This window comes from Erinaceus europaeus, chromosome 7 (genome assembly GCF_950295315.1).
Source record: "Erinaceus europaeus chromosome 7, mEriEur2.1, whole genome shotgun sequence".
NCBI classification, from domain to species: Eukaryota; Metazoa; Chordata; class Mammalia; order Eulipotyphla; family Erinaceidae; genus Erinaceus; species Erinaceus europaeus.
In genome coordinates this window covers 58,218,269-58,235,454 of record NC_080168.1, presented here as the reverse complement: position 1 = coordinate 58,235,454, position 17,186 = coordinate 58,218,269, and the positions used below count along the sequence as shown (strand labels likewise).

The 17,186-nt window shown below is 40.0% G+C and overlaps 1 protein-coding gene across 1 annotated transcript in view; it reads right to left on the bottom strand.

Annotated features, from left to right (window-relative positions):
- The window catches only part of LOC103127361 (solute carrier organic anion transporter family member 1B1), a 109,318-nt gene that overhangs the window by 35,718 nt on the left and 56,414 nt on the right, over window positions 1–17,186 (bottom strand). Inside the window, exon 11 of the mRNA XM_060194477.1 lies at window positions 12,312–12,477. Coding sequence (XP_060050460.1) covers window positions 12,312–12,477 — 166 coding nt within the window. The remainder of the gene's footprint in view (window positions 1–12,311; window positions 12,478–17,186) is intronic.

Below are 17,186 nucleotides of genomic sequence, written 5' to 3'. Positions count from 1 at the left end.
AATGAAAATGAAGACACAACCTATCAAAATATTTGGGACACAGCTAAAGCAGTACTGAGAGGGAAACTTATAGTCATACAATCACATATTAAACACCAAGAAGAAGCTCAAATGAACAACCTTACTGCACACCTCAAGGATTTAGAGGAAGAGGAACAAAGGAACCCTAAAGAAACCAGAAGGACAGAAATCACTAAAATTAGAGCAGAAATAAACAACATCGAAAATAAAAGAACCATGCAAAAGATCAATGAAGCCAAATGTTGGTTCTTTGAAATATTAAACTGTTGTATGCTTTACATTGGGTTCTAGTTCTCCCCCGCCAAGAGAATTAGATCAGTCCAGTTAATTTCGCGGGCCGCTTGGCCCTGCCCCTAGGAAACCCGCCAGAGTTCCAGGGTGACAGAGTTAGACAGTCGAGAGTTCCTGACTTTGAGAGTTTCAGAGTTACAGAGTAAGAGAGAGTTCCACAGTGGAAGAGTTTCAGAGTTCGAGAGTGCCAGAGTTTCAGAGGGTTCCCGAGTATGAGAGTTGAAGAGTTTCAGAGTTCCAGAATTCCAGAGTTCCTGAGTTCCAGAGTAAGAGAGTGCTTGCGCCGCCGCAAAGAGACAGCCGAGTTCTGTTTGGTGATTAGTTTGTCTTAGTTTATGAATAGTTGTTCCTGAATAAAGAAATACAGCTTCCCTGCCCAGCCGTTGTCTCTGCGTCTCTGTTACCCGCCGTGAAGCTACTCGGCCAGCAAGAGCTTCCAAAATTTTAACAACATTAAACAAAATTAAACAAAAAGCCCCTAGATAGACTCACCAAACAAAAAAGAGAGAGTTGGGAAATTGTGCAGATGCAGTCACATCTGTCACGTTTTCCCCTCAGGCAACTTGTTCCCATGAGAGTTGGGACATTCTGGGAGTGCCTGTTCCGCCATGTTATGCCCTCAGGACATTGTCTATATCCCCGTGATATCTGGAGTACTTTGGTCACTCCTCCCCCCTCCCATTCTCAGGAGAGTTATCATCCTATCCTGGAGTGCTATGGTTACTCGTCCCCCTTCCCATTCTCGTGAAAGCTACTACTATAAAAACCCTTTGGTTTCCGCACCTCACTCTCTTGCCAGCACTTCACTCCGGTGTTCAGACACAGGAAAGGTTACTGCGTGAGGCAGCAATTTTCGCTACCTCCACGTGGCCCAACCTGCTTCTCTAGCACCCAACTCTGAGGTGGCAGCGCAAATAAAGATTTGTGTTTCCTCTTCGCTCCAGACCCCCTCTCTCTTCTCCGCGGCCCGCGCACAACAACAAGAGAGAAGACTCAAGTTAATAGAATTGTAAACGATGGAGGAGATATCACAACTGACACCATAGAAATCCAGAGAATCCTGCGAAACTTCTATGAAGAACTATATGCCACCAAGCTAGAGAATCTGGAAGAAAGGGAAGAATTCCTAGAAGCATTTGCCCTTCCAAAACTGAACCAAGAAGAACTACAAAATCTAAATGCACCAATCACAGACAAAGAAATTGAAACCGTTATTAAGAATCTCCCGAACAACAAAAGCCCTGTACCAGATGGTTTCACAAATGAATTCTACAAAACTTTCAGGAAACAGTTAGTACCCATACTTCTTTGTTGTTTTCGACGGGTTAGGTTGTTTTCACTGGGCTGGCTTCACGGGTGGGTAACAGACGACCAGGGACTCATGGTTGAGCTGTAGGCAGTATCTCTTTATTCATGCAGGACGCAGCACAATCTAAGACGAGCTAAGTTAAACTCAAAGTACAGTACTGTAAAACTCACAATGCTGTCTTTATATATACTTGCCAAGTAGGGTGGAAACAGGATGTAACATAGAGAGGGTGGAGAGAAAAGTGACTGGCGAAAATCAGAGTGTGACAAGGAGGGGGCAGAGCAGGCAAGAATCCTATCACTGAACCACAAATGCCCTGGAGGGAGGGTGGAACTTGTTAACAGTGGTTATGTAAATAGAATGAAGTGGTTATGTAAATAGAATAGTGTTAAGCAGGGGGGATTTAAACCAAATGAAACAGAAGGGGTCTCATGCATACCAACACTTCTTAAGCTTTTCCATAAGATTGAAGAAACAGGAATACACCTTCCACCTTCTATGAAGCCAACATCACCATGATACCAAAAGCTGATAGGGACAGAACAAAAAAGGAAAACTACAGACCAATATCTCTGATGAACACAGATGCCAAAATATTAAACAAGATCTTGGCCAACCAGATACAGCAGCATATCAAAAAGATTGTTCATCATGACCAAGTGGGATTCAATGGGAGAAGATCTTCACATGCCATACATCAGACAAGAAACTAATCACCAAAATATATAAAGAGCTGAGCAAACTTAGCACCAAAAAAGCAAATGACCCCACCCAAAAATGGGCAGAGGATATGAACAAAACATTCACTACTGAGGAGATCCAAAAGGCTAAAAAACATAAGAAAAACTGCTCTAGGTCACTGATTGTCAGAGAAATGCAAATTAAGACAATACTAAGATACCACCTCACTCCTGTAAGAATGGCATACATCAAAAAGGACAGCAGCAACAAATGCTGGAGAGGTTGTAGGGACAGAGGAACCCTTTTACATTGCTGGTGAGAATGTAAATTGGTACAGCCTCTTTGGAGAGCAGTCTGGAAAACTCTCAGAAGGCTAGACATGGACCTTCCATATGATCCAGTAATTCCTATCCTGGGGTTATACCCCAAGGACTCCATAACACCCAACGAAAAAGAGGTGTGTACTCCTATGTGCATAGCAGCACAATTCATAATAGCTAAAACCTGGAAGCAACCCAGGTGCCCAACAACAGATGAGTGGCTGAGAAAGCTGTGGTATATATACACAATGGAATACTATGCAGCTATCAAAAACAATGAACCCACCTTCTCTGACCCATCTTGGACAGAGCTAGAAGGAATTATGTTAAGTGAGCTAAGTCAGAAAGATAAAGTTGAGTATGGGATGATCCCACTCATCAACAGAAGTTGAGTAAGAAGATCTGAAAGGGAAACTAAAAGCAGGACCTGACCAAATTGTAAGTAGGGCACCAAAGTAAAAACCCTTTGGTGAGGGGTAGACATACAGATTTCTGAGCCAGTGGGTGGTGGGAGTGGGTGGGAGTGATGGGTCACAGTCTTTTGGTGGTGGGAATGGTGTTTATGTACACTCCTAGTAAAATGTAGTCACATAAATCACTAGTTAATTAATATGAGAGCGGGAAAATTAATTGTATATCTCGAGGTTTTTTAAAACACAGACTGAGTCTTTTTAATATATAGGCTGTGTATTTGATATGCAGACTCTCTCAAAAGCCTAGACCAAGAAGATCAGAAGCATCCAATAGCACAGCTATATACAAGATACTGGGTACTGTACAGCAAACCCTAACAAAAGGACTTTTCAAAGTTAACCCAATTACCAAATAATGTGATGATAACATTAACTATCGATTGTCTTTTTGAACCCTAAGATAGCAGGAACCTCACATCTCCACTATAGAGCCTGTACTTCCCCCAGTCCTGGAACCCTTGGATAGGGCCCACTTTCCTGTATGCCTCTCCCAATCCATATCAAATAATATTGCATCTGCCGATCACAACCTAATCAACACAACGATTGCACCTCAACATGCTTCACTTCAGACTGTGTCCAGAGACTTCACGTGTGGAATGACAACCCTTCAGCTTCATTACTCGGGTGAGACCTTTCCTTTCATAGTATACTCTAATTCCATCCCAGGTGGTTCACTTTCTAACAAAGTCCCAAAACCCAGATATACACCAGTTTCTGTGTGAGAGAGCATATGTTCACAGGTATCCATAAACTAGTGCAAAATATTCCTGAAAGCAGAAGTACACTAGAGTTTGCAATGAGTACTCCCCTAACACTTCTTCTCCACTATTCCAAGCTTTGGGTCCATGATTGCTCAACAATTTGTTTGGCTTTGTATGTTAACTCTCTTTTCAATCACCAGGTTCCAGATGTCATCAGGATGCTGGCCAGGCTTCCCTGGACTGTAAACTCCATCAATGTGTCCTGGAGCTTCACTTCCCCAGAGACCCACCTAATAGGGAAAGAGAGAGGCAGAATGGGAGTATGGACCAACCAGTCAATGCCCATGTTCAGCGGGGAAGCAATTACATAAGCCAGACTTTCCACCTTCTGCAACCCACAATGTCCCTGGGTCCATGCTCCCAGAAGGATAGAGAATGGGAAAGCTATCAGGGGAGGGGGTGGGATATGGAGATTGTGTGGTGGGAATTGTGTGGAGTTGTACCCCTCCTACCCTATGGTTTTGTTAATTTATCCTTTCTTAAATAATATATAAAAAAAAGAATGATGATTTGACAACACTAAAAAAAAATTAACATTCAAAAGTCAGTGGCACTCCTCTATGCAAACACTAAGCTAGAAGAAGTTGAAATCCAGAAATCAATTCCTTTTACTATAGCAACAAAAACAATAATATATCTAGGAATAAACCTAGCCAAAGAAGTGAAAGACTTGTATACTGAAAATTATGAGTCACTACTCAATGAAGACATAAAGAAGTGTAAAGATATTCCATGCTTACAGGTTGGAATAATTAACATCATCAAATTGAATATACTACCCAGAGCCATATATAAATTTAATGCAATCCCTATCAAGATCCCAACAATATTTTTTTAGGAGAATAGAACAAATTCTACAAGTGTACATTTGGAACCAGAAAAGACCTAAAATTGCCAAAACAATCTTGAGAAGAAAGAACAGAACTGGAGGCTTCACACTCTCAGATCTCAAATTGTATTATATTATTATTGTCATCAAAACTGCTTGGTACTGGTAAATGAATAGACACACTGATCAGTGGAATAGAATTGAAAGCCCAGAAGTTATCCCCCAAACCTATGGACATCTAATCTTTGACAAAACTGGGGAGAGGACATGGACAGAATGAAAACACATGAAGAAATGCTCCAAGTCACTGACTGTCAGAGAAATGCAAATCAAGACAACAATGAGATACCACTTCACTCCTGTGAGAATATCATACATCAGAAAAGGTAACAGCAGCAAATGCTGGAGAGGTTGTGGGGTCAAAGGAACCCTCCTGCACTGCTGGTGGGAATATAAATTGGTCCAACCTCTGTGGAGAACAGTTTGGAGAACTCTCCGAAGGCTGGAAATAGACCTACCCTATGATCCTGAAATTCCTCTCCTGGGGACATATCCTAAGATACCCAACATACCCATCCAAAAAGATCTGTGTACACATATGTTCTTAGCAGCACAATTGGTAATAGCCAAAACCTGGAAGCAACCCAGGTGTCCAACAATAGATGAATGGCTGAGCAAGTTGTGGTCTATATACACAATGGAATACTACTCAGCTATAAAAAATGGTGACTCCACCGTTTTTAGCTGATCTTGGATGGACCTTGAAAAATTCATGTTAAGTGGAATAAGTCAGAAACAGAAGGATGAATATGGGATGATCTCACTCTCAGGCAGAAGTTGAAAAACAAGATCAGGAGAAAAAACAAGTAGAACTTGAACTGCAGTTGGCATATTGCACCAAAGTAAAAAAATGTATTGCACTCTGGGGTGGGTGGGCAGGTCCAAAAAGAATGACAGAGGACCTAGTGGGAAATGTTATGCATGTACAAATTTTTATATTTCTGTCAAATGTGAAACGTTAATTCTCCAATATAGGAAAAAAATAGAAAGAAAGAAAGAAAGAAAGAAAGAAAGAAAGAAAGAAAGAAAGAAAGAAAAAAAGAAAGAAAAAGAAAGTAGCAGGCCAGGCCATTGAGCATAAAGTTAAATGCACATTGTACTAAATATAAGCACCCATAAAGCAGGTCTGCAGGTCTGCAGCTCTCTCTCTTTCTCTCTCCCTTTCTTTTTTTTTTTTTTTAATATTTTATTTTATTTATTTTTTTTTATTTATTTATTCCCTTTTGTTGCCCTTGTTGTCTTATTGTTGTAGTTATTATTGTTGTTGTCATCGTTGTTGGATAGGACAGAGAGAAATGGAGAGAGGAGGGGAAGACAGAGAGGAGGAGAGAAAGATAGACACCTGCAGACCTGCTTCACCGCCTGTGAAGCGACTCCCCTGCAGGTGGGGAGCCGGGGTTCGAACCGGGATCCTTATGCCGGTCCTTGTGCTTTGCGCCACCTGCGCTTAACCCGCTGCGCTACAGCCCGACTCCCCTCTCTCTCCCTTTCTATCTTCACTTCCCCTCTCAATTTCTCTCTGTTCTATCCAATAAAATAAAATAAAATAAAATAAAATAAATGGCCGCAGCCACAGTGGATTTGTAGTACAGGCACTGAGCCCCAATGATAGCCCTGGAGGAAAAGAAAAAAAAAAAAAACGACAGCAGCAACAAATACTGGAGAGGATGTGCAGACAAAGGAATCCTCCTACATTGCTGTGGGAGTGTAAACTGGCCCAATCCCTGTGAAGAGCAGTCTGTAGAATGCTAACAAGGCTTGAAATGGACCTTCCTTAGGACCCAGTAATTCCTTTGCTAGGGATATATCCTCAGGACACAATCACATTCATCCAAAACGATTTATGTACACCTATGTTCATAGCAGCATAATTCATAATAGGCAAAACTTGGAAGCAACCCAGGTGTTCAACAACAGATAAATGGCTGAGAAAGTGTGGTATATATACTCAGCTAATAAGAATAATGAACCCACCTTATCTGTCTCATCTTGGATGGAGAAGGAATCATATTAAGTGAGGTAAGTCAGAAAGAGAGATGAGTATGGAATGAACCCACTCATAAAGAGAAATTGAGAAAGAACAGACAGGGAGAAAAAAGTAGAATTTAAATGAGTTTGTAGTATTTCACCAAAGGAAAAAACTCTGGGTGGTGGAGAGGGTTGATTTTTAGGGAGGTGGCTGGGGGTGGGGACACAGACCTTTGGTGGCAGGAATGGTGTTAATATACACATTCCTATTAATTTATAATCTTATAAATCACTATTTAATCACTATGTGAGGGGAAAAATAGAATTTCTTTAAACTTTCTGATGCATAGACCCCAGTTCTGAATATATATTCCTTCAATCTAAGCACTTAAGGTTTCAAATTGGTAACCTGATTGAATTTTAATAGTAGGCTAAAATTTTTAATACATTTCTAATATGACTGTTTAATTGAAATATTACATCATCTATAGTCTTAGACCAGGAGACCAGAAGCAACTGCTTATGTCACCATATAAGATACAGCAATATGTAAATAACACTAAATGGTATAAATCATGATAAGGTTTTGTATGACACAGAAAATCCTAACCATAGGATTTTTAAAGTAAATCAAATTCCCTAATAACTTGGTTACAGTAGTAATAATCTATTGCCTTCTTAAACTCCAAGACAGCAGGAACCCTCCCCATTCTATATAAATCCCATATTTCTCCCAGTACTGGAAACTCCAGGACTTGAATTTCTGCCTGAATTCCTGCATGATTCACTAGATCCCTACCATTTGATACTGCATCTGATGAGCTCAACCAAATCAATGCAACCAGTACCACCTTGACATGTTTCACTTTGGACAGTGTCCAACCAGAGACACCAGGCGTAGAATGTCAACCTTTCAACTCTGATGAGACTGTTTCTAGCTCATAGGACTCCTCAATTCCATGTTGGGTGGTGTACCACCTAACAAAGCACAGATCCTAGATATAGATCAGGGGCCTTGAGGCAGAACACATGTGCACATGTACCCATAAGTTAGGGGGAAAATATACACCTTAAAGCAAAAGTGCACAATAGTTTGCAGTGACCAACAAGAAAGCAGAAAGGCTTAAAAAAGAGAGAGACACCACATAATGATACTTATATACTTTCCCTATATTTGGGAGGTACTCTCTGCCCTGATACAGCTTTCTAGTTCTATTTCCAACTCTGATACCATCTCCCCAGACAATACCTTTGGTCCACCTGCATGTTAGCTATTGTGCTCAGGTAAAAGCCATGGGCCCCCTGGGATATACTAAAACAGAACTATTAGCTTTTTCCAAAAGGAGATCCAAAATCTCATCTGATATATTCTTCCCTTTAGGTTCCTATTACACAATTTGCTCTTCTTTATATCTTAATGCCTTTTTAGCCACCAAGCTACAGATACTACCATGATGCCAAATTGACTTGACTGAAAGAGGACCTCACCAATGTACTCTGGAACCCAACCTCTCCAGAGCCCTGCCCCACTAGGAACAGATAAGGACAGATTGGGAGTATGGATCAACCTACCAACTCCCACATTCAGCAGAGAAGTAATTACAGAAGCCAAATCTTCCACCTTTTGCACCACATAATGATCCTGGGTCCATGCTTCCAGAGGATCAAGGATAAGAAAGCTTTCAAGGAAGATATGGAACTCTGGTGGTGGGAATTGTGTGTGTGGAATTTTACCCAGTTTATCCTATATTTTTATTTTATAAATAAATTAATAACAATAAAATTTAAAACAATTAAAAAATTAACAAATTGGACTCCATCAAATAAAATGTTTCTGTACCACCAATGAAACTATCATAAAAACAAAATGATAACCTACGGAATGGAAGGAAATATTCACATAACATATATTCCACAGAGGTCTAATATCTAAGATATACAAAGAACTTACAAAATCCAAAACAAATGGCCCATCAAGATATGTGAAGAGCTGAACAGAAACTTCACCAAAGAAGATACATGGACTGTCAACAGACATAAAGAAAAATGTTCATCATCATTTATTATCAGGAAATGTAAAACAGCACAATGGTGCAATAACACCACACATCTTTGAAATGGTCAAAGTCAATAAAGTTAGAAATACCAACTACTGGAAAGGATATCAAGAAAAGGGCCCCCTTATACATTACTGGTGAGCACATCAATTAATTTAGTCTTTATGGAAAACAACAGGAAGATTTATCAAAAACTTCAAAACAAATCTGCCACATGATCCAGTAGCTCTTCTTCTAGGTCTCTAACCTAAAAAACACTAATCTAGATAGGATATCTACACACCTATGTTGACTGCAGTATCTTTTACAGTAGCCAAGACTTTGAAATCGAGTTCAATTACAGATAACTAAAGAAGTTGTGTTGTGAATAGATATTGGCATGATATTCAGCTTTTGGGCCTGGCAGTGGCACACCTGGTAAAGTTCACACATAACAGTGAAAAATGACCCACAAGTGGTGAAGCAATGCTGCAGGTTGGGGTGTGTCTGTCTGTCTCTGTCTCTCTCCCCTTTTCTTCCCTCTAAATTTCTGTCTCTAGTCAAAATAAGTAAATAAATATAAAAATACAGCTATAGATGAAGTTTTCCTAGGACAAGAATGAAACTGAGGGAGTTAATATTAAGTAAAATAACAAGGTGAATGACCTTATTCATATGTGGGATATAAGGAAATAAATCCAGGGGTATGACAAATTCAAATTAAAACAAATCCTTGTATCTGACTGCAAAACTGATATTACCAGAACAAATAGGAGAAATGAAAGGGTAAAGGGGGTTTAATGGTTGGCGTGGGAGAAATATGTACTTAGCTGGTGGGCAAGGAATGGTAGCAGATATTCTAACATCATATCTGTTCTAGGTCTTCAATAGTGGGCAAAGTGGCACCTTGGATAAATGTGGTAATACCGGGGGTTGGGCAGTGGCACATTGCGTTAAGCACACATGGAATCAAGCACAAGGAACAGTGTAAGGATCCTGGTTTGAGCCCCTGGCTTGCCACCTGCAGGGGGGGTCGCTTCACAAGTGGTAAAGCAGGTCTGCAGGTATCTCTCTTTCTCTCACTCCTGTCTTCCCCTCCTCTCTCCATTTCTCTCTGTCCTATACAACAACAACGACATCAATAACAGCAATAATAACCACAACAATGTTAAAAAAAACAACAAGGATAACAAAAGGGGGAAAAACAGCCTCCAGGGGCAGTGGATTTGTGGTACAGGCACCGAGACCCAGCGATAACTCTGGAGGCAAAAAATGTGGTAATATCAACTAAAGAAATTTATGACCATAAAAATGTGATGGAGGGGGGCTGGACAGTGGTACACATGGCTCAGTGCACGTTACCATGCACAAGGATCCAGGTTCAAGCCCTTGCTTCCCACCTGCAACTAAAATGCTTCACAATTGGTGAAGCAGGTGTGCAGGTGTCTTATCTTTCTTTTAGTTCCTCCTCCCACTTAACTTCTCTTTGTCCTGTCAAATACAATAAAAAGGATAATAGAAAGGGCAAAGAAATGGCCACCAGGAACAGTGCACCTAATGATAAACTTAGTAGCAATTGAAAAATTTTTTAAAAATTAAATGTAGATTACTAAGGATAGTCTGTGGGCCATATTTATACAAATTTCTTAAAGTTGTCCAGATTATAAAAATGTATGCACTTTATTTTTCAAAGTATTGGGGTCCTTCAATAATACAATTAATAAGAATAGAGGCAAGGAAAGGATGGGAAAAGTTTGATAGCCAAAGACAGGATGTATAGCTGAGAGCAATGATCATTGTTACTTATGTGGATGAGTAAAAATCCAGTAATTGGTTACTCAACTTTTTCTTTTCTTTCTTTTTGCCTCTAGGGTTATTTCTGGGGCTCAGTGCCTGCACTACAAATGCATTGCTCCTGGAGGTCATTTTTGTTGCCCATGTTGTTGTTATTGTTGTTATTGCTACTGTTGTATAGGACAAAAAATAAATCAAGAGAGGAGGGGAAGACAGTGAAGAGAAGAGAAAAAAGGCACCTGTAGACCTACTTCACCACTTGTGAAGTGACCACCCCCTGCAGGTGGGGAAATGGGGGCTCAAACTGGGATCCTTATGCCAGTCCTTGTGCTTTGCATCATGTGTGCTTAACCTGCTGCATTACTACCCAGCCCCCTCAACTTAAAAAAAAAAACTTTTTATTTTATTTATTATTTATTTATTTATTGGATAGAGACAGAAATCAAGAGGGGTGGATAGAGAGGGAGAGAGTGCCTGCAGCCCTGCTTCATTCATGAAGCTTCACCATTCATGAAGCTTCCCCCCTACAGGTGGGGACCAGGGGCTTGAACCTGGGTCCTTACATGCTTAACCAGGTGCACCACCACCTGCCCCCCCAACTTTCTATACACTGAATAGGTTGGAAATTTAATGGTAGAACCCCATATCTAAATCTTTACTATTGGAAGTTGCCCAGAGGACATTGGAAAAATACATATTTCACATGAAACGGGGTGCTTTGATGAAAGAAACATTTTATTAGTGATTTAAAAATAAATACTGATTTACAAAATTATGAGATGACAGGGGTATAATTCCACACTGTTCCCACCACAAGCTTCCTGAGTCCCCATTCCCTCCATTGGAAACTAAAGTAGTTCACCAAAGGTCACAGATATGGGTTGACTATTACTTCTATAATTACCTATATTTTTACATATACTCCCATTTTTTTTCCTATGGCCCTTCATTTGTAAGTCACACCAACACCTATTGCTACTTCTGAATGTCCTTCCTTTTTGCCTCTTCTCTCTCTGGGTCCTGATGGAATTGAAGTTCAGAGCCCTCTGGTCAGTCATCTTCTCCTAATATTTCTCCCCTTCTATGAATATAGACCAAAATCCTTTTTGGGATGCAGAAGGTGGGATTTCTGGCTTAAATGCTTCTCTGTTGGACATGGATGTTGGCAGGTCGACCCATAACTTCAGCTTGGGATATGGAATTTCTACGGGAGATGTTGGCAATAGGTGAGGAGAGCATTATTTTGTACAGGAGAAATGCCAACTTTGGGGAGAATGATACTGAAAACCAAGACCTGGACAGTCAAGAGATCATGGAAGTCTGTTAATTTCCTGGAAAATAAAAACTGTGGCTCACCCAGAGATAAACTCATCAGAATATACAAGAAAAGCTGCATAGAGATTTTATCCTGGAAAGGCAAACAATGATGAAAAGAGTGCATACTATTTAATGGAAATCATATCCTTTAGTGAAATAAGGTACTCCATAGAATGCCTATGTGTACTTACCCTCCAAAAAGTAACTGAACTATATGGGGGAAAAGTAGGGCCTAAATTCAAAATTGAATTTGTAAAGCAGAAAACCCACTTTGTGAGCCAAACAAGACTTTGAGGTTTTGTTTGCAAAATATCACTATTATCACAGTAACAGATAATCAGGAGCTTTTTAAACTTTCTCACTGAAGCCTTTGGGTATAGAAACATGGTAATCACTGTTATAACAAACCTGAAATTTTAATTGAGAGGTAAGAAAGTAAATCACTCACTATAGGCTTCTTCGTGCCACTTGAAGACTTGCATCCTGCTAGACAAGGTGAAATGTAAGTAATTCCATTGTCCCCACAGATCGGTTCCCACTGATTTTCATCACAATTGCAGTCTGAGTTGCAATAAGAAAGTGGTACATTTATATGAGATTCCAGTGGGCTATTCCTGGAAATGTAATAGACATAAATTAAAAAAAAGAAGGAAGGTGGGCCAGGAAGTGGCGCACCGGGTTAAGCACACATAGTATGAAGTGCAAGGACCAGAGCAAGGATTCAGGTTCCAGCCGCTGGCTCCCCACTTGCAGGGGGTTGCTTCACAAGTGATAAAGCAGGTCTGCAAGTGTGTCTATTTTTCCATCTCCCTTTTTCCCCCTTTCCCGTCAAATTTTCTCTGTCCTATCTAAGAAGAAAAAAATGACTGCAGGAGCAGTGGATTCCTAGTGCACACACTTAGCCCCAGCAATAACCCTGGGTGTGTGTGTGGAAGGAGATTGGGGGGCAGTAAGGGGCTAAGGAAACAGAGGGAGAAAGGGCATTCTGTGGTGAGGAAAGGAAATGCAGAGAGCTGGACAAGTGGGGGAGGGAGTGGGTATAGAGAGGAGTCAGGGATAACATCATCACTTAGAGAATTAGTAGTCTATAGTGTGTCTGCTTAGTGCTATTACCTTCTCTACCCTTCATCTTTGCCAAGATATGACTTATCACTTAGGAAAAGTAAAACTTACAAAAAAGGTAATCGAGGTGGGTACATGAGAAGTAGGCAAGAAGTCTTAGCAAATATATCAAGAAATTCGACATAAAATAAAGTCACTTCATTTTTCTGAGAGTTTCTCTTCTGTCATGTAATGGCTTCGGACTGAATTTTTTCTTAGCTCATGCAGTTTTATGAACCTGTAAATGCTAATTTTAAGCCATATCTTAAAATCTGAATTTTAATTACACAAGCTGAAATGTATTTGATATGATCAGAATCCTTAGTACAGGATACTAATGTTAGTACAGAATACTAAAAGATCATTTTTTAAGTAAAAAAAAAGCATCAGTGGATCTGGGTGGTGGTGTACCACATAGAATTCACACATCACCATGTGCAAGGACCCAGACTTAAGCTCCAGTTCCCCACCTGCTGGATGAAAGTTTCCAGAGTGAAGTACTCCTATAGGTGTCTCTCTTCTCTTCCTCTCTCATCTCCCTCCCCCTTCCCTCTCAATTTCTCTCTCTCTCTCTGTTTCTCTCTATCTCTCTCTCTACCCCCCTCTTGGCAATTTTTATTGATTTAAGGAGGAGGAGGTTGTAGAGAAGGAGGAAGTGGTGGATTCCCCAGTGATAATCCTGAAGGCAATAATTGTCTTTAAATAATTGAATCAGTGCTAAAGACTATAAAAAAACTCCATGTACTTTAAAAAAAATAGATTTTGGTGGGGGGGCACTAGAGTTATCGCTAGGGTCACAACAAATTCATTGCTCCTGGAGATCATTTTCTTTCTTTTTTGGAGACAGAGAAATTGAGAGAGAAGGGGGAGATAGAGAGGAAGACAGAAAGAGAGACACCTGTATCACTGCTTCACCATTTGTGAAGCTGCCCCCTTGCAGGTGGGCACCAGGGGCTTGATACCTCGGATGCTAGCACATGGTAACATATGAGCTCTACCAGGTGTAACACCACTGGCCACTCCATGTACTTTCAAAATGAAGTACAGCATACTTTACAATGACTTTGCTACACAAAATATAGTTATGAAAGAGTCTTTTAATAAGACTAAAATTACAAAATGAATTTTTTTTTTCCCTCCAGGGTTATTGCTGTGCTCGGTGCCTGCACCATGAATGCACCGCTCCTGGAGGCCACTTTTTCCCCCTTTTGTTGCTCTTGTTGTAGCCTCGCTGTGGTTATTATTGTTGCCATTGTTGATGTTGTTCTTTGTTGGATAGGACAGAGAGAAATGGAGAGAGGAGGGGAAGACAGAGAGGGGGAGAGAAAGATAGACACCTGCAGACCTGCTTCACCGCCAGTGAAGCGACTCCCCTGCAGGTGGGGAGCCAGGGGCTCAAACAGGGATCATTACCCCGGTCCTTGCGCTTTGCGCCACATGCGCTTAACCCACTGTGTCACTGCTCGACCCCCTACAAAATGAATTTTAAGTAATTAGCAATCCTATATTAATTAATAAGACTATGAATTCCAGGGCTATCATTTCACTCCTCCACCAGCACCATAGTTCTCATAGACTCTGAGAGGCAGTTCGGTTGTTGTTTTTTTCAAAACCCCAACTTCCTATAGTTGATTATAGTCTATATGTGAGTAAGAACATCCAGTAGTTGCTTTTCATCTTAGTTCACTCAGCAAAAACTACCTTCAGCTTCACAAAATAGATAATTTGTATCATTACATTTTTGCTTATAGAGCTATTATTGTTGTTGCCACTGGGGTTTCAGCTGTGAGTTGACTTCTTTCAGAGAAGAACACAGAAACAGAACAAAAAATTTATTATTGAAGGTTTATCAATTAATGCCGGGGCCAGACTGAAACCTGTGTCATGTACAAAGCAGTTACTTTCCAATTGAGCTCTCTTGCTAACTTTGTTTATATTTTGGGGACACTTTTGATAGAAACCTGTAGTTGAGGATTGGGAAATTATTTCTAGGAGGCCAGGCGGTGGCACACCTGGTTAAATGTATATAGTACTAAGTGCAATGACTGCGCAAGGATCCGGGTTCGAGCTCCCAACTCTCCACCTGCAAGTGCTGCACAAGTGGCGAGGCAGGTCTGCAGGTATCTTTCTTTCTTCCTCTCTATCTCTGCCTCTTATTTCAATTTCTCTGTCCTATCCAATGAAAGAATGGAAAAAAAATCCACCAGGAGAAGTGGATTCATGGTGCTGACACTGAACTGCAGCGATAACCCTGGAGGAAAAAAAATATAATTAAAAATAATTAATATAAAAATATCCCACTGTAATAGTTTTACTAAAAACACTTACGACCTAATTCTACTTGTAGATAAATGACTGAGATTGGCAAAGCATAATGATTAATGATTCAGCTCAGACACTGCAACCAGAGAGTTCTCTGCTCACCTTAATTCTGCCAATTTATAGTAATGTGGTTAACCATTTAAAAACCAGCTCTGCCATATCAAAATCATAGACAATACCACAAAAATCAGAAATTGTATGAGAAAAAAAGCTCAGTCTGGCAATTCTCAACTTTTTTTCCACAGGAACCCTTTATACTTTTAAGAACTTTCAAGGGTGACAATATTTAAGTAGAATTTCACTTATTCATATATTCTCTACTAGAAACTATTACTAAGGGGTAAAGAGGGGTTAGTGCAGCAGACTGCATGCCTGAGGTCCCAAAGTTCAACCCCCAGCACACCCTATGCCTCTTGTCTTTCTACTTCATAATAATAAATAATTTTATCATGCAAAAAGTAAATTAATGCTATTAGAGAGGAAAGGATGGTTTAGGAAAACTGACCTTCAAAAAAGTAAATTAATGCTAAGAAAAAAAATCAGTATGTGAGAATACACAAACCTGATGCCAGTAATGATCAGACTAATAAGCATATATCTTATGACCTTAGTATATACTGCCAATTACTCATTAGAAAATGAGAATGAAAAATACAAATACTACCTCAGTGTTATATACAAGTAAAGTAGAATCTACAGACCCTCTGCTAATGTCTAGTAAGCTCTACCAGCGTTCATCTTTCACACTCTGAAAAACACTTGGCTAATTCATGCATTCAGAACTTAATCCTGATAATTTCATAAATGGTGAATACATAGGTTGAACTATTATATGCTATCCCTGTACCATGAGTTCCACAAGGATTTTAATCTATCATAAAAATCTCTTTACTTTTTAGGAAGCTCTTGGTAGGATTTTATCGAATGAAAAAATCAAGTAAAACTTAAACTGTCTCCTTTTAAGTCAACAGTTTAGTACTCTTATTATTTTCAGAGAACGGTCTTTAATATAAAACAGGAGTAGAGAACATCTAGTCCATGGGCTGTAAATCATTTTCATTTGGTGTGATCCTGCCAGTGCAACCAGCGCTTTTTTTTTTTTTTACAGCAACATTAAGTGATAAATTTTTAAGTTAATAATTGTGTATGGCCCTTGAATGCTTTTAAAAAATATCCAGATGGGCTTGGAAGAAACAGAAAAAAAAGTCCCCTATCCCTGGTCTAAAACGATTAGCATCACGGGGCTAGGTTGTGGCACACCTGGTTAACTGCACACATTACAGTGCTCAAGGACCCAGATTCAAACCCCTGGTTCCCACCTGCAGAGGGAAAGCTTCACGAGTGGTGAAACAGGGCTGCCTCTCTGCCTCTCTCCTTATCTCTTTCCTCCTCCCCTCTCAATTTCTCTCTGTCTCTATTCAATAATAAAGTAAGTAAAAAAAAATTAGGGTCACTTGGAACTAATGACTTGGTGTAACATCTTTATAGAGTCTTTGTATAGCTGACAAATATTATTTTATCTATATATCAACTAAGAAATGGTGGGGGTATAAGAATGTTAAGCTGTATTAATACCACCACCTCCCACTGCCACTAACCACTAAGGCTCAAATGTTCCAGAACTCTATCTTGGGGCAAGGAAATAAGCTACCTCCTGGATAGTGTTGCTTTGACATGTGCATGGCCCACATTTGAGCCCTGCTCCCACCACATTGAAGGAAATTTCTGTGCTACGTCTCTATGTTTAAACAACAACAACAAACCCTGGTTTTGTTTTGTTTTTGATTTAGCAAATTAGGTAATGGATAGTAATCAGTAATAATCAAGATTAAGAGGAAATAGGAAGATAAGTCATGCTCAGATTGGTAGGGCTGAGAGATGGCTCATCATGCAAAATACA